At 37.6% G+C, this 25550-nt stretch overlaps 2 protein-coding genes across 22 annotated transcripts in view; both read left to right on the top strand.

Moving 5' to 3' along the window:
• Nucleotides 1–10163, top strand: part of LOC311298409 (R3H domain-containing protein 1-like) — a 55786-nt gene extending 45623 nt beyond the window's left edge. For all 21 annotated transcript variants that reach the window (XM_084421290.1, XM_084421289.1, XM_084421285.1 and 18 more), the window contains 6 exons: nt 1143–1246; nt 3873–4021; nt 5663–5807; nt 6887–6981; nt 7698–7769; nt 9811–10163. In XM_084421290.1, the coding sequence (XP_084277416.1) occupies nt 1143–1246; nt 3873–4021; nt 5663–5807; nt 6887–6981; nt 7698–7769; nt 9811–9813 (568 nt within the window). In that variant the 3' untranslated portion in view covers nt 9814–10163. The remainder of the gene's footprint in view (nt 1–1142; nt 1247–3872; nt 4022–5662; nt 5808–6886; nt 6982–7697; nt 7770–9810) is intronic.
• Nucleotides 10164–16287: 6124 nt separating this feature from the next.
• The window catches only part of LOC311298909 (serine/threonine-protein kinase Nek5), a gene marked incomplete at its 5' end in the record, with an annotated part of 28853 nt that continues 19590 nt past the window's right edge, over nt 16288–25550 (top strand). The window contains 7 exons of the mRNA XM_084422233.1: nt 16288–16410; nt 18551–18647; nt 19095–19192; nt 20929–21012; nt 22891–22961; nt 23043–23129; nt 23217–23271. Coding sequence (XP_084278359.1) covers nt 16288–16410; nt 18551–18647; nt 19095–19192; nt 20929–21012; nt 22891–22961; nt 23043–23129; nt 23217–23271 — 615 coding nt within the window. The remainder of the gene's footprint in view (nt 16411–18550; nt 18648–19094; nt 19193–20928; nt 21013–22890; nt 22962–23042; nt 23130–23216; nt 23272–25550) is intronic.

The following is a 25550-nucleotide window of genomic DNA, read 5'->3' as shown; positions in this document are numbered from 1 at the left end:
ACTGATGATCTGCTCATCGAGCTGTGCTGATCTGGCACTCGGCACGTTTATCAGGTGTCGCACTGATCAGAGCTGAATACACACTACCAGTCAAAAGTTTGGGATCGGTACGATTTTAAAAGAAGTCTTTTCTACTCCCCAAGGCTGCATTTATTTGATTAAAAATACACACAAAAACACAGTATTATGAAATATTATTACATTTTAAAACGGCTGTTTTCTATGTGAATATGTATATATAAGTGCCATCTGAAATTTTCTTCTAAAAGTAGCATTTTTTTCAAGCTCGTATGTTTAAGTTCAGTAATTTCACTTTAATGACGATTAATAGGTCATTTTCATTGCCATCATTCTAGAAGGAAATTTCAGATGGCACTTATATATAACTTTTTTTAATTTTTTTAAATTTTTTATTTATTCACATAGAAAACAGCTGTTTTAAAATGTAATAATATTTCACAATACTGTTTTTTGTGTGTGTGTGTGTGTAATAATCATATATCATATTCACAATATATGTGAATCTTTAAATGTCTTGACTGTAACTTTTGATCAATTTAATGCAGCCTTGATGAATAAAAGTATTGATTTCTTTTATTTCTTTTCCCCAAAAAATAAAATAAAAATGTTAAGATAAAGACCCCAAACTTTTGAACGGTAGTGTTTAATGTTCCAAAAGCTTTCTATTTCAGATAAATGCTGTTCTTTTGAACTTTCTATTCATCAAAGCATCATGAAATAACGGAAGAACTGTCATCATGGAAGAACTGTTTTCAACATTGATAATGATGAGAAATGTTTTTTGTGCATCAAATCCTCATATTAGAGTGATTTGTGAAGGATCATGTGACACTGAAGACTGGAGTAATGATGCTGAAAATTCAGCTTTGATCACAGGAATAAATTACATTTTAAAAAATAGAAAAATAGAAAACAGTTATTTTAAATCATCATAATATTTCACAATATTACAGTTTTTTTTCTGTATTTTTAATCAAATAAATGCAGCCTTGGGGAGTAGAAAAGACTTCTTTTAAAAACATTAAAAAATCTTACCGATCCCAAACTTTTGACTAGTAGTGTATGTGACGTGGTTTTGGCATGGTAAGCGAATGTGTGCGTGTGTGTGTGTGTCTCCGCAGCTCCTCCGTGGGGTTCTTGCCTCCTCCGGGATCAGAACAGATGCCGTACCACCGCACCTCGCCTCCCTGCGGCTCGCAACAGATTCCCACCCAGCAGTGCTCAGGTACGAACCCGCAGTCACCCAGAAGCCCGTTCGTCCTCGTCCTCTTTGCACTAGAATCAGACAATGATGTTTTCTGCTCAGATTTCTGAAGGGAAATATTGCAATATTAGCTCAACTTTTAATTCCAATGATTCATTATGCTAACCACAGGAGTTCAGATCGCTAGCACTTTATATGTAATGCATTATAAAAGTATTTTTAATGCATTAATTTTGCCTTGTAATACACCTTATAATGCTAATGCATTGTAAGGTGTATTAGAAGGCAAAATGAATGCAAATAATGCATAATTGGTTTCAATTACTTGTAACACTTTACAATAAGGTTCATTAGTTAACATTAGTTAAGTACCTTACTCAACATGATTTAAGAATGAACAACACTTCTTCAGCATTTATTAATCTTAGCACATATTAATTTCAATATTTTTTTACTAAAAAATTACGTTACTAAAATCAAAGGTTGTATTAGTTAACATTAGTTAATGCGCTGTGAACTAACATGAACAAACAATGAACGGCTGTATTTTTATTAACTAACGTTAACAAAGATTAATAAATACTGTAACAAATGTATTGCTCATTGTTAGTAAATACATTAACTAATTAACCTTATTGTAAAGTGTTACCCACTTAATATATAATGCATTATAAAAGTATTTATAATGCATTAATTGTGCCTTGTAATACACATTATAATGCATTGTATGATTGAATAGAAAGAATAATGCATTAAATAAAAGTACAAACAACCAATTTATAATTATACTGCATTTAAACTTTGGTTACAATTATTTATGAAAAGATATAATGCATTTCATTTCATGTTTTCCCACTGATTAGAAATGAGGTAATTTCATGTTCCAACTACACCTGGATAGCTTTATGCTATCACACCAAGTCAATTATTTATTGGTTAACTCGCTCATTTGTTCATTCATTTTCACTGAAGATTATCAGTCATCAAACCGCAGGTGTCATCATGACGACCATGTGACGTTACTTGAGTTTAGCGTTCGCATTATTCATACGTTTTCTGCTATTTTTAAATAGCGCTAGTTGTGTCATCAGTGATCCAGATCCTCAGCACAATACAGTCAGACTCGTCTTTTCTTCAAACCCTGGAATTAGCCTGTGTTTCTCAAACAAAGGACGTCTGGAGAACATGAGCGTTCCCCGGCCAGCTTATAATTCAGCGGCTCATTGTCGTGACCTTCAGCCTCGTGTCGTTTCCTCCGACGCATAAAGGTGCTAATTGAAATGACACTCTCTGCTCCCAACATTCCCATTATTGAATAGATATGAGCTGGTAATTAAAAAGTAATTCCTGAGCTGCTTTGTTCTGGGTTTCTGGCTATCTTAAAGAAGGCCTTCACGGCTCCTGTGCTTCTCATTTCCAGTTGATGTGTCCTCCATTAATGTTGAATGGCTTCTGTGGTGTCTCTCCATCGCTCGTCTTTAATAACTAATTAAAAGAGGAGGCTAGAAGGGCTCCTCAAATGCTCAAATTAGATCCTCTTCTCCTTCACAAGCGTCTTGTGGTTTAATTTGATTGGAGGATTAGGCAGTAAGAGAGGGAATGTCCTTTTAAACCTGTTGTGGCTCTTCTGCAGTGTGTTGAATGGCTCCGTGTCGACACGTCTGGATATTCATTTCTTTTCCGATGCTGTGTTTTGACTCGTCGTGTCACTGTCGGAACCATTTAATCAGTTAATTTCTTTGTGAAATTACATCTGCATATATAATAGATCACCTGAGACGTTACATCAGGCGTCCAGTGTCCTGTTGTGGGCGAGCTTGCTTGTTAAAAGTAAAATCTAACGTTATGTTTACACTTCAGGCTTGATTTTTGTCTGTGGGGAATTGATTTGGATGGTTGTGGTTTGCTATTGGCTGATCTCATGTGAGTGACGGGTTGTTGCCCCGCCCTCGTCATCAGAGAAGAGAAGAGAAGAGATGCTGCGAGAGGACGTTATTCTGATTCAAGATTATGAGGAACATGAATTTAAAAAATGATGTGCATGAATAAATCATTTGTAATAAATACTGCAGTATTCCATTAAAAAATAAGAATTGGCAATTTTGATTTCATGGCGACTTTAAATGTTGCTGGAGACAATCTGTGTGTGTGTGTGTGTGTGTGTGTGTGTGTGTGTTTGCACGAGTGTGTGTGTGCACGTGAACGAGAGTGTGTGTGTGCACGTAAACGCGAGAGTGTGTGTGCGTGAGCGAGCGTGTGTGAGAGCGAGCATGTGTGTGCGCGAGAGTGTGTGTGTGTTTGCACGTGTGTGTGTGTGTGTGTGTGCGTGCGCGTGAGCGAGAGTGCGTGTGTGTGCGTGTGCGTGTGTGTTTGTGTGTGTGTGTGGGGCCTGGTAAACCCTACGGTATGGAGATAAAATGTCCCCACAAAGACACCAATATCCAAAATAATTTTTTTTGGTCCCCATGAGGAAAACGGCTTATAAAGTGATGTTTTTTGAAAATGTTAAAATGCAAAAAGTTGTGTGTGATGTGTAGGTTTAGTGTAAGGGGACAGAAATATACAGTTTGTACAGTATAAAAACCATTATATCCATAGAGAGTCCCCATAAAATATGAAAACCCAACGTGTGTGTGTGTGTGTGCAGGTGCTCCGCCTCCATCAGGTGGTATGGTGATGATGCACCTGGCGTTACCTGCGTCTCAGCAGCTTCAGGCACATTCCCCCCCGCAGTGGAAACACAACAAATACTACGAGCACAAGCCCAGCGAGATCTGCTGTCTGGACACGTCACGAGTAAGAACACACTCACACACTCACACATCACACATACACTCAGGACATCTACAATTTAAAACAATTCGACAGTCGTAATTACAATGTCGGGTGCGTTCAGATCGCTTTGGTCGGAGCATGATAGCCTTTTCTAGATTTTTTTTTTAGCTATACTTCAAAATGATGAATAAAGTATGTGCTTTTATTTATTTTTTTATTCAATTAATGTCGGCGCTGTAAATTCAGTCTCATCTCTATATTCTTTCGTAATTGTACAACACTCATATTTTCTGCATGTTTTATTGTAAATTTGAAAAAATTATGTAATTCATTTCAACAGATTTGTCATCAATACAAGAAGACGCATCTGTTGCGTTAAACAACTCAGAATCTCTTATGAATGTGTGCTTGTGTTCATGTGCATTCAGCCTGTAAATATGAGCTTTCCGACATGATTTGAACTCAGTATTTATGAGTGTTTTGCATCCTTAAGGTCCTTGCACACTGAGTCCGATGCGTATTAATTAATCCGTTGCAAAAAACAATACAAAATGGAGTCTTTAAGCAGTGAGGATGATTCTTAAAAAGAGGAAAAAGAAAGAGGAATCAAGGAGGAGGAGCTGCGGGATTTTCCCGAGCGATTCAAAGTTTCCTTCAGGATGTCAGCGGCTCAGTTTGATGCTTTGCTAGCGATACTGGAGCCACATATTAAAAACAAGACCACCAATTTCTGTGAACCAACTGATCCTGAACACAGTTAATTTTGGTGTGGCTCTGAATTGGCCGTTCGCAAAGACACGCCCCCTTTAGTTACTGTTGCTATGTCCGACAAGCCACGCTTCTCTCACGCCACACACCATGTTCTCACGCAGTGAAACACACATCGTGGAGCAGAGAGGACACTGACACACACTGAGACAGGACAGACCAGGGTACTTTTGATATGAAACAAAGTCTCAACTTTCAAATTTGGTCATTTTTTTTAAAGAAATTTAAACAATAAATATCATTTTGTGGCTCTTTAATGTGTCTGACAGATCGCTCAGTTAAAGCTGCTCATGAACCGATCATCTTCCTTCTAGTTCATTTATAGCATCAAATAAACATGAATGAACATCAGAAGGAATGTTGTTTTAACCGCGGAAAGACGTCAATACACTCTAACCCTAACCCTAACGTTAATCTACTAACTCTCCTGACTGCTGATTGGTCAGATCGCCTGTCAATCAAACTCCCTGCAAAGGGATAATTGTCAAAACACCTCTTAAAATGTTTGCTACGGATGCGAAAAACCCAGAAAATTTTACCCGATCCATTTTTTTTATGACGGACGCAGTTTTCGGAGGCAGTGTGTAAAACGTGATTGGTCGTATTTATTTTTTTACGTGTGCAAATTTCAGACATGATTTTCGGTGCAATGTGCAAGGACCTTTAGTCCACCTTTAGGGATCCGTGTGCAGATTTGACAACGACAAAATCACTTTTAATGCACCTTTTTGAGAAATAAAATCCGGCAGCACTGTTAATAAAATGTCTTTTTTTTTTTAAATTTTTTTTTTTGTGGGAGCTTGTAAAATCTGTTCACATCTTTGTTGATGTCACACATGATTCCTTCATATCACAAATGCAGCTTCATGTCGATGTTTAACCGTTTGTGTGCAGAACAGTCCTCAGATCTGCAGCCCGTCCACCTCGCCGGCCCAGTCGCCCGCACCAACACACCTCACCAATGTAAAGAACATCCGGCCAGGCCTCAACACCCTTCCCATCATGCCTCACTTCTCCAGACCCTTCGTTTCAGGTCAAGGTGAGTCCTCTCGTCCTGTCTGGTGTTTATTCAAGCATTGAAGTCGTTGTGAGGTTCATCAGGTGCAGAGGTACACAACTTCCTTACTTCAGTGAAAGTACAGACACCACTGGTCAAATATTACTCCGTTACAAGTAAAAGTTGTAAAGACCGATTTTTACTTTAGTAAAAGTACAGAAGTACTCGTTTTTAAAAGCACTTAAAGGGATAGTTCACCCAAAAATGAAAATTCTGCCAACCCCGTAAGACTTTCGTTCATCAAATTAAGATATTTTTGATTAAATCTTCATAGGCTTCTAGTCAATTTCATTCTGCTGGTCCAGAAAAGTTAGTAAAGACATCATTAAAATAGTCCAATGTCTTCATGTTCTTCTGTTTTTCTGACGTACAACCCAGAAGCGCTGCGCTGTTACAGCCATGAACTCACTCAGAGAAACACAGAAGAAAATGAAGAGTTGAATAAAGTCATTATTTTTGTTTGTTTTTGCGCACATAAAGTATTCTCGTCGCTTGATAAACTTAAGGTTGAGCCACTGTAGTCACTTGGACTATTTTAACAATGTCTTTACTAACTTTTCTGGGATGGCAGATCTCGATTACAGAGAAGCCTATGGAGGAGTGAGACAGCTCTCAGATTTCATCAAAAATATCTTAATTTGTGTCTGAAGATGAACGAAAGTCTTACGGGGAACAACATGAGGGAGAGTAATTACTGACAGAATTTTCATTTTTGGGTGAACTAACCCTTTAATTATCAAAAGTAAAAAGTAAATGTCAATGCATTGTTTTATTATTGTTGCATTGTTGTATGTAATACTGAGTTCTGACGTCAACCCGACTTTCATTTCCAACCAAAATCATCCTGACTGACGTCACTACTTTCTACTCAAGGAGCTGGACAGAAATATAGTGGAGTAAAAAGTACGATATTTGTCTTTCAAATTTGTTAAAGTAAAAGGTTTCCAGAAAAAAATAATACTCAAGTAAAGTACAGATACTCCAGAAGTGTACTTGAGTACTCAGGTAAATATAGTTTGTTACTGTCCACCTCTGATCAGGTGTGTGTGTGTTTGTGTCAGGTGACGTTCGCTATCCTCTTCTGGGACACACGCTCCAGTACGGCCCTCAGATCCGCCCTCCGTTACTCCATGCCCCGCCCATGATGTCCAGTCAGGTCAGACCACCAATCACGTTTCAGATCACACATGTGTGACCCTGGATCACGTCACCAGTCTCGAGTCGCACGGGTATATCTGTGGCAATCGCCAACTATACATTGTATGGGTCAAAATTATCCATTTTTCTTTTATGCCAAAAATCATTAGGATATTAAGTAAAGATCATGTTCCATGAAGATATTTAGTCAATTTCCTACCGTAAATATATAAAACATTTATTTTTGTGAGTGAATGCAGCACAATCGTGAACATAAATGAACAACTTTAAAGGAGATTTTCTCAATGTTTCGATTTTTTTGCACCCTCAGATTCCAGATTTTCAATAGTTGTATCTCGACCAAATATTGTCCTATCCTAACAAACCATACAGCAATGGAAAGCTTATTTATTCAGCTTTCATATGATGTATACATCTCAATTTAAAAAAATTGACCCATGTGACTGGTTTTGTGCTCCAGGCAGGTCACATATTTACAAGCTTTACAGTGAATACTGATTATCCACTTTAACCCACATCACTTCAGTTTCCATTATGGGACATTTTTTAAATATTAATGTGACTTTCTTACAGTTCACAAAAATTGGCAACTATGAATTTTTCCTGCAGAAAAAGAATCTCAACACTGAACTCATATTTGTGACCGTAATACGTGTGCATGTTGTGACAGAAAGTGTGTGTTTGTTAAATTAATTTAGTTGATCTTCTGTTTAGGCTCCTGTAGGGATTCGACACGCTGGTCGAGGGAGGAAGCCGCACAGGAAAGCGCTTTCTACAGATCTCAGTGTGAGTGGCGCTACAAGTGCGATTAAACCATATACATATGAAAAAAATTATAATAAAAAAAAATGTATGAAAAAAAAATATATATACATATAATACAACAAAAAAAAATGTTTCAATATATTTTATATATGAGGGATGAATAAGTCACTAAACTTGGTTAAGGTATTTATTTGATAAAATTATTTGGCAGACTATAGAAACTTATAGATAAAAGAAATGAATTACTTTTATTCATCAAGGACGCATTAAATTGATCAAAAGTGACAGTAAAGACATTCGTAATGTTAGAAAAAGATTCTATTTCAAATACATGTAGTTGAACTTTCTATTCATCCAAGAATCCTGAAAAAAATACATATAAAATAATAATAATAGATGTTTTTTGGGCATCAAATCATCATATTAGAATGATTTCTGAAGGATCATGTGACACTGAAGACTGGAGTAATGATGCTGAAAATTCAGCTTTGATCACAGGAATAAATTACATTTTTAAAATATATTAAAATAGAAAACAGTTATTTTAAATTGTAATAATATTTCACAATATTACTGTTGTTTTTTGTATTTTTGATCAAATAAATGCAGCCTTGATGAGCAGACGAGACTTCTTTTAAAAACATTAAAAATCTTACCGATCACAAATTTTTGAACGGCAGTGTTTATATTGTCTTTATATATATATATATATTTACATATGTCTCATATGTCATAGAAGTGTGATTAAACCATACAAATATGAGGAAAATATATATATGTATTTTTTTTTTTATATGAGGGAAGAACTAGTCACTAAACTATATTACATTGTTGTCGTATATATATATACAGTGCTATGCATAAGTTTAGACACCCATGCTAAAGTTGACTAAAAAGAGGAATAAAAAATCATCTTTTGGAAACTGAACTTAATGCCTTAATTTAAAAAATTAGGAAAAATCCAACCTTTAAGGACACCAATTTTCTTTGTGAATGAATAATGTATCGTAAATAAATAAATGTTCTTCCTTAAAATACATGGTGCATAAGTTTGGACACCCCTATGTTAAATTCCCATAGAGGCAGGCAGATTTTTATTATTTAAGTATTTTTTTTTTTTTTTTTTTAGGATACTATGCATCCTGATAAAGTTCCCTTGGCCTTTGGAATTAAAATAGCCCCACATCATCACATAGCCTTCACCATACCTAGAGACTGGCATGGGGTACTTTCCATAAGATCATCTCTCAATGCAAATCAAACTAGCTTTTAGGCTAACTGAAATAAAACCATGCCAATCTCTAGGTATGGTGAAGGCTATGTGATGATGTGGGGCTATTTTAATTCCAAAGGCCAAGGGAACTTTATCAGGATGCATAGTATCCTGGATCCATGAAGTAACTGGCCTTTAAAAATAAAAATCTGCCTGCCTCTATGGGAATTTAACATAGGGGTGTCCAGACTTATGCACCCTGTATTTTAAGGAAGAACATTTATTTATTTACGATACATTATTCATTTACAAAGAAAATTGGTGTCCTTAAAGATTGGATTTTTCCTAATTTTTTTAATTAAGGCATTAAGTTCAATTTCCAAAATATGATTTTTTTATTCCTCTTTTTAGTCAACTTTAGCATGGGTGTATTCACTTATGCATTGCACTATATATATATATATATATATATATATATATATATATATATATATATATATAAAAAATTAAAATACCATTAAAATGCCATTAAAATACTCCTATTATTCAGCTACTACTTTTTTCCCTTTAACATTTAGCTTGTGTTGCTCCATGTTGTTATTGCTGTACAAACTTAGACTGATAAAATGAAGCATGTCTCCCACAGATGATGCAACATAAAGTAAAAATAGATGATTATGAATGTGTCTTACACCGCAGGACTGTGTATTCTTCAGTGTGTGTGTATTGAGTTTGTTCGGATGATGCAACACAAACTAAAACACTGCAGCTAAAACAGATGATTATGAATCTGTCTCTGACACCGCTGATATTTAAGTAGCATCTTCTCCGTGTCCGTGTCTCCTCCAGTGATCGGTCGTGCGCAGAGGAGCTTCAGTCGTGTGGATTTGACCCCGCCGTGACCTCCCCACGCCGTCCTGCTTCAGACTCGCCCAGCTAATAACACTGACACAGTCTGTGACGCCTTCACCCTTCCACACGAGGGCGCTCTGACTGACGGTGGGTGTTTCAGCTCCTGCCATTTGAAAAAGGAAACGATCCGAACTGAAAGTGTTCTGCTCTCTCATTGGGCGATTGACTGGAACATATCAAAATGCAGCCGGAACTGTGTTGTTCTTTATTTTTTTATCTGCGTTTATTGGTTTGTTTTTTTGTTTTTTATTTGAATATTCTAGTATTAAAACACACCAGATTGGACTTTTTTTTTTGAGTGATTTTCAGTTGTTTGTATCACATTTGCATTTGTTGCCCAGCCATCGGCTCTCAGCGTGTGCGAGAGCGAACGAACGCGCCTCGCCGTCTCGTGTCACACACACATGCTTTTGTGTACGTCATTTATGAAGTAGCTGTCGTTCAGTTTCCTCTGAATTCTGGGAATAGACGCCAGTACGAGCGACTGCATTGTTGTACGTTTCCCTCGTTTTTTAATTTAAGACGTTAAAAAAAATGAATCATCAGCAGAACACATTTTTTTAATACGTTTTTAAGGGTGAAAGGGTGTTTTAAGGGTCTTTTAATATGTTCTTACTGGGGAAAATAAAAAAAGGGAAAAAGTGCACATTTATACAAACTTGGTGTGTGTGTGTGTATGTATATATATATATATATATATATATATATATATATATATATATATATATATATATATATATATATATATATATATATAAAATACACAGAAAAATATATTTTTACTTTGAAAGGGTGTTAAATTTTTAATAAAATTAAAAGACAAATGGTCTTTTAATATATTCTTACTGGGGAAAAATGGGAAAACCGACAAAAAGTGCACATTTATACAAACTCTGTGTGTATTTTACTAAAATAATATATTAAAAGACCGTTTGTTTAACAGCCTTTCAGACTAAAAAAAAATATATATATATATAAACACACAGAAAAATCTATTTTTAGTCTGAAAGGCTGTTAAACAAACTGTCTTTTAGTATATTCTTACTGAAAATGACAAAAAGTGCACATTTATACAAACTATATATTAAAAAAATCTATTTTTAGTCTGAAAGGCTGTTAAACAAATGGTCTTTTAATATATTCTTACTGGGGAAAAATGGGAAAAACTACAAAAAGTGCACATTTATACAAACTCTGTGTGTATTTTAATAAAATAATATATTAAAAGACCGTTTGTTTAACAGCCTTTCAGACTAAAAAAAAAATATATATATATAAACACACAGAAAAATCTATTTTTAGTCTGAAAGGCTGTTAAACAAATGGTCTTTTAATATGTTCTTACTGGGGGAAATAAAAAGAAGGGAAAAACGACAAAAAGTGCACATTTATACAAACTCGGTATATATATATATATACAGAAAAATCTATTTTAAGTCTGAAAGGCTGTTCAATTTTTACTGACACAAGTCGATTTTTATTTTAGTTTGAGAACCAATAAATGTTTACACCAAATGATCTACTTTATCAAACGCTGACGTCCTTTGCCATGAATCAGTTTGTCGTTTTTATACATGTAGAAATGCCTCTGTCATTTATCCCCGATTGATTGTTCAGTGAGGAGCCGCCGGTCGGAGGCATGGGCTTTATGAAGCGTCATTCGGTTCGCGCCGATCTCAGCCGATGGACGGTGTCGTTCATCTCAATTCTGCTTTTATTGGGTCGTTTGTCTCCGACATTAACCTGCCGCTCACCTCATCTGTCCAAACGCCCCACAGTTCATCTAGATCTTTCTCTGCATTTTCCTCCTCCAATAACGTCAAAGTAATTTGCCGAAAAAGAAAAATCCCCACACCTGCCGGCGTCCTTATTGAGCCCGAGGGAACAAGAAGTGCTGGAATCCGTAATGGACGGCTTTATCCTCATATGAACAACGCTCTTCTCTGTCCGGTACGGGTGTGTGTGTGTGTGTGCCAAATGGCTCCGTGCCGGCGAGATTATTAACGTGTAATTAAATCAACATCTGGAGAGCTCAGCCGTGTGAGGATATAAAGCACAATCTCGCTCGGCTTTGAGCTTCTGTTTATTCAGCAGTAATTGATGTTTTTATCAGAAAAAGCCTCCAGTTTCATCATCCAGTCCCGTTTCATTCCACTGCTGGGAGAAGTGTGCAATAATGCAGTGTTCTTATATAAAAGTGCTTCATAAAGACACGGCTAAAGGGACACTTAAAGGGGTGGTTGATTATGATTTGACTTTTCTAACTTTAGTTAGTGTGTAATGCTGCTGTTTGAGCATAAACAACATCTGCAAAGTTACAACGCTCAAAGTTCAAAGCAAAGGGAGATATTTGCTTTTAAAGAAATGGCTTTTTAAGGTCTACAACAAACGGCTGGTAGAGACTACACCACATTCCTCCTGGGTTAGTGACATCACAAACCCTACAATTTACATAAACCCCGCCCCCTGAACACGATTTATCGATTATCAAGACAGAATATGCTAATCAATGACTAGAAGATAACTACACATAAGCTACATAAACTCATCAACTAACCATTCAGAAATGTCCTGTTGCTTCTACATGTTGTCACTTCTTCTCGAGTCTCTCCATCATTGTCTGACTCCGGTTTGAACATAAAAGGCTAAAAGTTTTTGAAATTTTCAGTGCATGTGTGTGTGAGTGCAAGCTGTTGAAGCTCCGCCCCCCTGTGCCGGGAGCAGCAGCTCATTTGCATTTAAAGGAACAGACACAAAACGGTGCGTTTTTGCTCACCCTCAAAAAGTGACAACTTTAACATGCTATATAAAAATATCTGTGGGGTATTTTGAGCTAAAACTTCACACACACACTCTGGAGACTTATTTTACATCTTGTGAAAAGGGCATTATACCACCCCTTTAATATAACCAGAATCAGATAATGGACCTCTTCACACACTGTAATGACGTGTTTCTTTCCACTAAAGTAAAAATTTTATTGCACATTTGTCTTATTTTACCTTGGCATTGATTTGCACAGAACTGGGTCACGCTGCTGTGTTTCTAACCCGACGGCTGACGGCAAATTTGTCATTTTTCTTCAGACCAACGAACCTAATCAATCTCTCAATATTTTTTTTTCCTCTTTAGGAAAGTCATAGAAATGCTTTTATACTCAAAAATAATGTTTGCTGTCATCTCCCGTTCACCAAGTTTTCCCAACTGTGACGACGACTTCTGAGAACCTCAGAAATGTGAAAAGGGTTCATGATACGCAGAACTGGAATTACATCAAATCAAAGAACAACGAGTTTAAGGGTGAATTAATAATGTGTTCGGATCTAGTGCAAAAACTGCAGACTTGATGCATGTATTCTGAGTAAAAACAACAGCATTTAAATCACTAATATTTCATAACAGTGATAGTAGTTTGACCAGACTTTTACATTTTTGAAAGGCTCTAAACTGTGAGAAATGGACTTAATAATGTCCAGGGTTTCTGCGGGTCTTATAAAGTCTTGATTTGCCCTTACACAAATTAAAGAGGTCTTAAATTCATAAAGTCATGGCATTAAATGTCGCATGCATTGCAAAAAAAATCTTTAAATCAAGATGCATTTAAATGGAAAAGAAAGTTTTAATACAATTATGTGAGTTTATGACTAAACCAAGAACGAATATCTGTGTCAATGAGTTGTGAAAACCCTTTGAATTACCACTGTAAGACATTTGTTCTGGTTTTAATCATAAACTCACTTCTTTTTGATATGAAGACATATTTTGTGTCATATTGAATCTCCAGTAAATAAATTTTGATTTAATAATCTTTAGACATTTGCACTGGAAAACAAGACAAAACTACAGAGGAAGAACATCTTTTTTTTTTTTTTTGCAGAAGGTACAGGTGAAGGGATTTCCGTATTCTGGCGATTCAGAAGTTTTTTTGTTTAAATAAATTATATATTTTTTAGATATCTTTTGGAAGTGTTGCTCCCTAGACTTTTACATTTAGAGAACACATTGCCGTATTGATTTCCCTTCACTATATTCCTATATTCCCTGTCTTAAAAAGGTCCTGTGGTGAAATCCAGCTTTTAATGTTGTTTATATGTCTATGTGGTGTTTTTAATATGCTTTAAGACAAACCATGTGTAAATTCATAAGTCGACATCATTGCTGAGTATTTCCTCCTTAAAACTGCAGTGAACCAAAGACAGTCTCAAAAACACGCTTTGAAATCGCTGGTGTTTCTGACGTCACAAATGACCTTGTAACCAATCAGATCAACGTGTGATCGTCAACCAGTGGATCTCTGAGCTGAGTGAGTGAGTGGAGGCGGGGCTCATTTGCATATTCATAGAGCCGTGCATACTAAATGAGGCAAGGGTGTCAAGTTACATTCAAGATATTTTCAGACATAAATAAAAAAAAAAATTCAAGGAAAAACGTTTAAATATGGAATTTTGGTGATCAAATATGAGTTTTAATGGATGAAACTATTGACTACAGAGGGACTTTAAATGTACCTTCACCCAACCCGCAGAAACCCAGATGAGTGGACGGATGGAGAACTCCAGGTACTGTAGACCTCACTTCATGTTAAAACACACTTGAGTTTCGTGCTTTTCCATGTTTCAGTCAGCTGATAACGACTTGTGATCTGGTATCAGTGTAAAAAGACCGAATGCACATTTTCAAGACATTCCAGTCAACAGAACTAGAGGGCCTGAAAACAACAACCTCATCAAAAAAGTACTTTTATTTTGCTCAACTGGAGAATACAATTCATAGCCCAGCTAATAAACTTGTAAAAGCAACATAAAGCAGATTAATGAGAGTTATGATCACCAGTTGTGTCCGAAATAAACTCCTATACCCTTATCTAGGGCACTATTTGAGGACACAGCCATTTGTAGTGGTGTCCAAAACCATAGGGGACATAATCAAGCGCACATGATCAATCCCATAATGCACCTCAATAACAATAAAATTAGCGTTTTCAAATCGATTCTATTTTTATAGCGCTGTTGACATCATGTATAGAGTTAAGCAGACAAAGGGAACGTGTTTATTCAGCAATTGCAACTTTTGCTCGTAATGATTACTACAATATAAGGATGATGATCGGTTTGAATGGCGACCCAAGTTGACGTCATCTGAATTCTTCGACCTGAAAACAGCGCAAAGGCTTGATCTTCCTTACACTGAATGACGTAGGTGGTACTCATTGTCCTCATTTTCATCCAACCATTCATCTATTAGTGGAGTAATGTAGGGAATGGTGAACGAGGGGTGATTTGGGACACAGCTCATGGTCTCATCAGGACACTACTGTTAGGGTACAGCGCCATCTTGTGTCGTCATCAGGACACTAGTGTTAGTGTACAGCGCCATCTTGTGTCGACATCCGGAATGACAGAACCGTGATTAAACTCCTTCACACACAACTGCCATAAAGTCACCATGAAATAAATTTTTTATAAACGATTTCAATTTAATATAAAAAAAACTGCAGTGTTCCAAAATAAATAAAATTGGTCAGTTTTAATTTCATGGTCACTTCGAGTACAACAGACATACAGTGTAGATCGATAAAGAAAAGTGTCAAATATGAGGCTTGGGTTTTGTATTTTCTTTCTTTATTTTCATAACATTTCAGAGTTCTACATTCTATAACGCTTTAAATAGCCTGTGGTTTCAAAGCAGCTTCAAGATTATTGCTTTATTTTGTGTATTTCACTTACATAACGCGTTCTGGGAAGGTTCTCTTTAGGTTATAGAATAAAACCTAAAAAAAAATAAACACTGTAAGGAATGTTCTGTGAAGGTTCACTTTATGTTATAAATTAAAATCTAATCTAAGAATAACCTCGGGGAACTGGAAAAGGCTCTCTTTAAAAAGAGAAACTAGAGGTTCCACAAAAAACCATATGGGAACGTTAGGGTAACGTTCTGTGTTTGCTGGGCAACTGCTACTTTTTTCTATCAATTATGGCTCTTTTCTCACAATTGAGAGTTTATATCCACTGATCTATATAAATGATTTAAATAGACCAGTCATTTAAACTTCACAATTCAGTGAGAAAATGCGAATGCATCGATGGCGCTAGAAATCCCAGAATGCTTCACTCTCTGCCCTGTCAGGCGCGATCATCATCAAGCCTGTCCTTGCAAATTGTTTTATTTTCACGAAATCCATTTGTAGGAACTGTTCCTGTTCACACAAGAGCCGAGCCACACTTTTGATGCTCTTCGTTTGTGTTTTTGGTGAGAATTGTTTCCACACGGATTCCTGTCAGTAACTCCGCGGAGTGACGCTGTTGTTGACGCGTTGCCATGGTGACGCGGCGCTCATGTTCACGCGCCTGCTGCTGCTGAACCGGCTGAAGATCATCATCATCATCATCATCATCATCATCCTCCTCGGGGTTTATGGATCATTATGAGGTTATTCGACAGGTCGGTCAAGGCGCGTTCGGGAGCGCGCTTCTGGTCAAACACCGACACGGAGACGATGAGCTGCTATACGTCATCAAAAAGATCCACCTGAGACAGGTAAAGTTAGACCCGATCCTTCAGTCAGAGACACTTATGACTGAACACACTTTCTTTTCTTTTTTTTGTAAAACTGCTTCGAAACTATGTATACAACTAAACTTGGATTGATTCCGATCATGACCAAATTCTTCAACATTCATATGGAATCTTTTCAGATTTTGGAGAAAAAGTTTGACTTTTGTCTTTGACGAGTTGCTTTTGTAACGTTACGTCGCTTTGCTAAATGCATAAAAGTTGGGAACATGGGGAAACAGTGCGGATTTACTTTTAAACAGCAACATATTTAGATATGAGTTTAGCATGTGCAGGATGATGATGCATCAGACAAAATGAGTTATTAAAGGAAATATATAGAAACATTTGCTAATTTAGTTGTTATAGATAAAAATGTCAAATATTAAAAGGGGGTAAGATCTGGATCAGCTTTTACACATGTACTTTTCAGACGTCTTCGCTTCATCTAATTCGAAATACTGAAGCCAATTAATTACAGTAATTATCACAAAAATAATAACACTAGAAGTAACAATTCTGGATGGCTTAACCATTGATTCTGAATTAGTTTGGCAATGACAGCAGGAACACACAGAACTCTTACAGCTCTTATAATGTGTCTTTTAATACTAGAATAACTGTTAAAATCATGATGGGCCAGTTGTTCAAAAAGTTTAATCTGGATCAGAATGATCTGGATTTGCAAATCCCATGTTTTGCTATCCAGGATCAGGTAATCCATCTTACTTTTGCAAAAAGTAAGCAAAATTGGATTGGATCACCCTGATCTGGATGTAGACTCTTTCCGATTGCCAAATCTGGATTACTGGTGCTCTACGGAAGCCCCAAAGGGACATGGTCACGTAAAAAATATGAGATAGGGAAAAAAAAAAATGTCAATGCTTTTGCGTTCTCTCAGAAAAGTTTCGTATAGCGTTCACCAAAAAAAACGTTGTGTTCACTTGCAAAGATCTTTTGACTGGTTCATCTCTTATGAATGTGCCAGTGTAGTTTAGACAAGGTGATAAAACACTTTGAATTAAATATATGATTTTTACAGCTGTTTGGGGATTATTTAATGGTGCCAAAATCTCTTTTTTACTTTACAGTAGGCTACCGAACGGCTTAATATGTAGCCTAATGTCTATAATAATCCTGTTTTTTTGGATCAAAGTTATCCAAATCCTACTGACAAGTTCTGAACAACACAAACTGAAGGTTTGATCCAGATTAAAACTAGGATTGGATTCCGTGATCGGATCTGATTTCAGATTCCTTCTTTCCCTTTTGAACAACCCATTTTCAAGATTTGATCCAATCCGATAACCAAAACCCGATCATCTTACCTTTGAACAACTGGCCTGATGTGCTGCTTCAGTCTCTGATCCGTTCATGTGGGATGAGCGCTGGATTTATGGGATATGGGAGTAGAGAACAGGAGAAACTGTCTGTGTGTGTGTCTCAGTTGTGTTTGTGTGTGTCTCAGTTGTGTGTGTGTGTGTGTGTGTGTGTGTGTGTGTGTGTGTGTGTGTGTCTGTCTCTGTCTCAGTTGTGTGTGTGTGTGTGTGTGTGTCTGTCTCAGTTGTTTGTGTGGGTGTGTGTGTCTGTCTCTGTTGTGTGTGTGTGTGTGTCTGTCTATCTCAGTTGTGTGTGTGTGTGTGTGTGTGTGTGTGTGTGTGTGTGTGTGTGTGTGTGTGTGTATCTCTGTCTCAGTTGTGTTTGTGTGTGTCTCAGTTGTGTGTGTGTCTCTGTCTCAGTTGTGTGTGTGTGTGTGTGTGTGTGTGTGTGTGTGTGTGTGTGTGTGTCTGTCTCAGTTGTGTCTGTCTCAGTTGTGTGTGTGTGTGTGTGTGTGTGTGTGTCTGTCTTAGTTGTGTGTGTGTGTGTGTCTGTCTCAGTTGTGTGTGTCTCTGTCTCAGTTGTGTGTGTGTGTGTGTGTGTGTGTGTGTGTGTGTGTGTGTGTGTGTGTCTGTCTCAGTTGTGTGTGTGTCTGTCTCAGTTGTGTGTGTGTGTATCTCTGTCTCAGTTGTGTGTGTGTGTGTTTGTCTCAGTTGTGTGTGTGTGTATCTCTCGCTCAGTTGTGTGTGTGTGTGTGTGTGTGTGTGTGTATCTCTGTCTCAGCTGTGTGTGTGTGTGTGTGTCTCAGTTGTCTGCTCGGGATAAGGACGCCTCCAGAAAGGAAGTGATTCTTCTCTCCAGAATGAAACATCCAAACATCGTGGCGTTTTATAAATCCTTCTACGGTCAGTGCGCTGCGTCTGTCCTGATGTATTCTTCACAGTGTGTGTGATATAGATTAGTTTAAATACAGTAGCCTTAATTAAACAGCCTTTTTAAGCCAGTTTTCTGAATAAACGTTCTTCCAGTAACATTAAAAGAACGTTTGTTCAAAGATCTGGTCATTAATAACGTTCTCAAATTTTAGCACAAAAACAATTCATAGAAGTTTCGGAATGTTCAGAGAACATTCAAAAGTAACGTTCTCATAATGTTTGCAAAATTCTAAAATGGAATGTTCGCTTAACATTCATATAACCAAGAAAAAACACGGATGTTTTGAACGTTCATTCAGAAATAATGTTTTTATAGCTTAATGGAAATGTTATCTGGGAGATTCGTTTAAATTTCAACACCCTCCTGCTGGATATGAACACACACTGATGTGTCGTGTGTGTGTGTGCGCGATCCAGACAGGAATAACCTCTACATCCTGATGGAATACTGTGACGCCGGTGATCTGATGAACAGGATCAAGATGCAGAGAGGAAAGCCCTTCACAGAGCAGCAGGTCAGCGCTTCACACACACACTTCTCCGCTCACCTGAGACTGTGGTCGAGTGCTTTTCCAAAGTTACCACTCTGCATTTTCACTGGCCACAGTTTTCACATCGATACCATGGGGAAAAACTGCCGGTAACACTTTATTTTACAGTGTCCTTGTTACATGTGTTACATGTACTTACCATAGTAATAACTGTAAATTATGCATAATTACATGCAAATAGCCCTCAACCAAACCCTAATCCTACCCTAACCCTATAGTAAGTACATGTAGTTGCTTAATATTGCTCAGTACTTAAAGGAGCTGTATGTAAGAAATGTATTTCAATTAATCATAAAATGGCCCTGACATGTCATTAGACATTAAGAAATCATGTTCATTTCAAATACTTATATCACTGACAACAGTAGTACGGCCAGGATATTGTCATTTAAAAGTGAAGTTGCAGCCCTCAACTGATGTTGATGTTGTCATCTTGTGTTTTGGCCTGAAGCCCCACCCTCCACCTATCTACCAATCACGAAGTCAGTAGTGTTTCGGCATCCGGGTTGCCTGCTGGATCCTGCAGTCTATCTGGCAACCTCGAGTCGCGGGGAGGGGGGAGGGGATACACCGCTCTATACAGTCATTTGAAAGTGATTGCAGTACCAGTTTTGGCCACAATCTTACATACGGCTCCTTTAAATATATAATTACACTGTAACAGTAGCCGCGTTTCCATTACCCTTCAAACTGCGCAAATTGAATATACGCCCAATGGAAACACGCCAATTTCGCAAAAACTCCCATTTATCGCAAAACAGTTGTTCCGCTCGCATGAGGAGGTTTTTCAGGCAATTCGAAAAAGAAATATTTTCACAAAACTGCAATGGAAACAGTTTTTGCGCATTTACAGGTCACCTGACGTAGATGACGCGGTGTGTTTGGACAGAAGACGAGACAGAGCTCTTTATTAAATTCATAAAAGACAAAAGAATTACAGGAATACTGGATTCTAAACCTCAAAGAAATGCCACAATCAAGACCTCGAAGCAGAAATGAGTGAGAAACACCCAGAAACACCTCATATGAGCCGCTCACAAGTATAATAAGGGTCTTTCCTTGCCATTAATGCTTGGATAACACACATATGTCTCCTTTGATTAATAATAATAATAATGTCTAGTGCAGTGTCTGTGATATATATAAACTTACCAACGTCTGTTGCCATGATTTTTGGATTGACTTATCGCAAGAGGAAAAAATTACGTTTTATTTGCATAACATCGGTTAATGGAAACGCCGTCATTTCGCAATAGTTTTTTTTATCGATATTTTGAAAAAAATCGCAAAAGTTTTGCGCAAATCTTTAATGGAAACGTGCCTAATGACACCTTAAAATAAAGTGTAACCAAACTGCCATATAGATATTTTTAATATCAGCTCATAACTTGGCTGCAGGTTTATTAGGCTGCTGTCACTTTAAGACCTGACGCGCGGATCCATTAGCGGCCGTTCACATATCGCGCCGCTGTCTGCGCTCTCCACAACGACGAGGACGTTTCAGTACTCTCAAAAAAAGCCCGTCTTAAACCAGACGCTACTTTGCGCTGCTCTTGGTAGATTGTGTTGGTCATTATGGAGATGATCCGGCTGCGTCTGCTCTTTAATTTGAGCAGAACTTTCACTCCCGTCTGCGCTTTTTCACGGCAATTTGTCCTGTTTAGTAAATCTGGCCCTCAGTGTGTTGGTGTGTGTTTCAGATTGTGGACTGGTTTGTTCAGATCTGTCTGGGACTGAAGCACATCCACGACAGGAAGGTTCTGCACAGAGACATTAAAGCTCAGGTACTGTTAGACACACGTGACCAGTGTTGGGGAAAGGTACTTTGAAAAGTAATGCATTACAATATTGCGTGCGTTAGTTACTTTTTTAGAAAAGTAATGCGTTACGTTACTTTTGCGTTACTTTTTTTCCCACCTGAGCTGGGCAAAAAAAGTTATATTTTTGGGCTCATGTAAAGACCCTTTCACACCAAAAGTGAAATAATAATCCTCAGACTGAAGGAAATGCAGATTCACACGTGTTCAGTAGAGGGCGCCGCTCAAACAAACCTTTCAGCCGCTGTTATTCTGGAGAACAGAAGAATAAGATGCAGGAGAAGAGAGTTTAACCAGAGAATGTCTACGTCTACGCCTGGCCACTCGCTATTAAGTCCTATTGTACTGAATTGTGGTTGTAGTTCCACCAGAGCTCCACTGGGGGCGATCGCCCATGAGTGCACAATGAATGGGAGTCTATGGGGCTAGACGGCTAAATTTGTCTCTTTCACCCGATTGCTGTTGAGAAATCTCAGATTCGATAGTAGGTTTTGCAAGTTCAACATGGGTTATAGGTCGAAAGTTGAATGAACGAGTACTTATGTCCTTTCGATTTCTTACAGGTTGAGTTGTTGTTGCCCATAACACGCTAGCATTCTGCTAATGAACGCTGATTGGTCAGTGAAGGACTGATTACGACCAGAGATACCGCTTGATGGCATTGTGTGTGTGTGTGTATTTTCGGCGTGGTCTTTTAAAACAACAAAACAGAAACTCTTCTAGCACGTGTGTTTACCTGTGTCAGCTGTGTGTGTTTACCTGTGTCAGCTGTGTTGTCGATGCCTCGAGAGAAACGAAAGTGCAGAGCGCGAAAGCACCAAAGTGACGGAAGGATTGCCGTAAAGCAGTATCTCTGGTCGTACGTCATTGACATTTTAAAAGACTTTTTAAAGCACATAAGTGACTGTAAAAAATCTAACACCCAGCAATGTGTAATTTCTTTGCATCTCCTTTCGAATACAACATTCAAATTACTAGACAAGAAATGATATCCTGAGAAAAGTGGATTTTGAGGGGTATAGCGCCATAGACCTCCATTCATTCTGCACTCGTCCTGTGAGCGCCCTCATGTGGAGCCAGAGTGGAACTGCACTCGTCCTGTGAGCGCCCTCATGTGGAGCCAGAGTGGAACTGCACTCGTCCTGTGAGCGCCCTCATGTGGAGCCAGAGTGGAACTGCACTCGTCCTGTGAGAGCCCTCATGTGGAGCCAGAGTGGAACTGCAACCAGTTCAGAAGCCGGAGGTTTACTGAGAGTGGACGTTCTCCCCTTATTAGACATTCTCTGGTTTAACACTTACTTTATCAATAAAATAAATAAATATATATAGTCATTTTTGGTTATGGTTAAACTGAATAATCGAATGTCAGAAGCAAGTACATTTGGTCAATAAAGTGAGATTAAACGCAATGATAAAAATGTATGTTTTATTTAACAGATTTAGTTTTTGGAGGTTTGCATAGATTCTGCATTTCACTGATTTTATTCATTTTGAGGAATACTGAATCTTTTGTATGCAAGTGAGTTGAGTAAATGCACGCTCACATTTAGTCTAGAACTACAATAACCATCATGTTCACACACACACACGCCCCTCTGCACTTCGATTTGTCTCAACATTGGGACAGAAGAGCTGTCAGTCAATAAATGGGAAAACAAAGTAACTTGCGTTTCTTATTTGAAAAAGTAACTCAGATATTTTGTTGTAAAATGTAAAAGTAATGCGTTACTTGAAAAAGTAATCTGATTACATAACTCAAGTTACTTGTAATGAGTTTCCCCCAACACTGCACGTGACCATCTGATGATGTCAGCGAACCCTCATGTGTTTGATCCTGTGCTCTAGAACATCTTTCTCACTCAAGGAGGACTGAAAGTCAAACTGGGAGATTTTGGCATCGCACGAATGTTGAACAAGTGAGTCTGATGTTGATTTCTTTGACGGTGTGTGTAATTTCCTCCTGCGCTGATGTTCGTCTGGATGTGTGTGTTGGGCAGCACCATGGATCTCGCCAGAACCTGTGTCGGGACGCCGTACTATCTCTCTCCAGAGATCTGCGAGAACAGACCGTACAACAACAAGACGTAGGTAGAGCATCTGTGTGTTCAGCTCTTCATCTTCATCTGCTGATCTGTGTGTGATTGGTCTTCCTGAACTCATGTGTCCTGCAGGGACATCTGGTCTCTGGGCTGTGTCCTCTATGAGCTCTGCACACTGAGGCATCCAGTGAGTACATCACTTTTACACTGAGATGAGGATCTTTATGTCCTCTAAACTCTCACACGTAAGGGTTCATTATTCTACTTCAAAAAGTTCATCATATAAAGAGATCGTGACATCTATAAAAACGACTTGGATTAAAGGGATAGTTCACCCAAAAATGTTAATTAGCCCATGATTTACTCTCCCTCAAGTCATCCTAGGTGTATATGACATTCTTCTTTCAGACGAATACAATCAGAGTTATATAAAAAAATGTCCTGGCTCTTCTAAGCTTTATAATGGGAGTGAATGGGTGTTTCTGTTTTGAAGTCCTTCAAAGTGCATCTATCCATCATAAAAAATGCATCTATCCATCATCTATCCATCATAAAAGTGCATCTATCCATCATAAAAAATGCATCTATCCATCATAAAAGTGCATCTATCCATCATTAAAGTGCATCTATCCATCATAAAGTGCATCTATCCATCATTAAAGTGCATCCATCCATCATTAAAGTGCATCTATCCATCATAAAAGTGCATCTATCCATCATAAAAGTGCATCTATCCATCATAAAAGTGCATCCATCCATCATAAAAGTGCATCTATCCATCATTAAAGTGCATCAATCCATCATAAAAGTGCATCTATCCATCATAAAAGTGCATCTATCCATCATTAAAGTGCATCCATCCATCATAAAAGTGCATCCATCCATCATAAAAGTGCATCTATCCATCATATCATAAAAGTGCATCTATCCATCATAAAGTGCATCCATCCATCATAAAAGTGCATCTATCCATCATTAAAGTGCATCCATCCATCATAAAAGTGCATCTATCATCATAAAAGTGCATCCATCCATCATAAAGTGCATCTATCCATCATAAAAGTGCATCTATCCATCATAAAAGTGCATCTATCCATCATAAAAGTGCATCTATCCATCATTAAAATGCATCCATCCATCATAAAAGTGCATCTATCCATCATAAAAGTGCATCTATCCATTATTAAAGTGCATCCATCCATCATAAAAGTGCATCTATCCATCATAAAAGTGCATCCATCCATCATAAAAGTGCATCTATCATCATAAAAGTGCATCCATCCACCATAAAGTGCATCTATCCATCATAAAAGTGCATCTATCCATCATAAAAGTGCATCTATCATCATTAAAGTGCATCCATCCATCATAAAAGTGCATCCATCCATCATAAAAGTGCATCTATCCATCATTAAAGTGCATCCATCCATCATAAAAGTGCATCTATCCATCATAAAAGTGCATCCATCCATCATAAAAGTGCATCTATCCATCATTAAAGTGCATCCATCCATCATAAAAGTGCATCTATCCATCATAAAAGTGCATCCATCCATCATAAAAGTGCATCCATCCATCATAAAAGTGCATCCATCCATCATAAAAGTGCATCCATCCATCATAAAAGTGCATCTATCCATCATAAAGTGCATCCATCCATCATAAAGTGCATCTATCCATCATTAAAGTGCATCCATCCATCATAAAAGTGCATCTATCCATCATAAAAGTGCATCTATCCATCATTAAAGTGCATCCATCCATCATAAAAGTGCATTTATCCATCATTAAAGTGCATCCATCCATCATAAAAGTGCATCTATCATCATAAAAGTGCATCCATCCATCATAAAGTGCATCTATCCATCATTAAAGTGCATCCATCCATCATAAAAGTGCATCTATCATCATAAAAGTGCATCCATCCATCATTAAAGTGCATCCATCCATCATAAAAGTGCATCTATCATCATAAAAGTGCATCCATCCATCATAAAAGTGCATCCATCCATCATAAAAGTGCATCTATCATCATAAAAGTGCATCCATCCATCATAAAAGTGCATCTATCCATCATTAAAGTGCATCCATCCATCATAAAGTGCATCCATCCATCATAAAAGTGCATCCATCCATCATAAAAGTGCATCTATCCATCATTAAAGTGCATCCATCCATCATAAAGTGCATCCATCCATCATTAAAGTGCATCCATCCATCATAAAAGTGCATCTATCATCATAAAAGTGCATCCATCCATCATTAAAGTGCATCCATCCATCATAAAAGTGCATCTATCATCATAAAAGTGCATCCATCCATCATTAAAGTGCATCCATCCATCATAAAAGTGCATCCATCCATCATAAAAGTGCATCTATCATCATAAAAGTGCATCCATCCATCATAAAAGTGCATCTATCCATGCACTTTTATGATGGATAGATGCGCTTTAATGGACTTACA

This window comes from Rutilus rutilus (assembly GCF_951802725.1).
Source record: "Rutilus rutilus genome assembly, chromosome: 10".
In the NCBI taxonomy this organism is placed as follows: domain Eukaryota; kingdom Metazoa; phylum Chordata; class Actinopteri; order Cypriniformes; family Leuciscidae; genus Rutilus; species Rutilus rutilus.
Note: the sequence above shows the minus strand (reverse complement) of the source record. Positions and strands in the feature narration are given on the sequence as shown.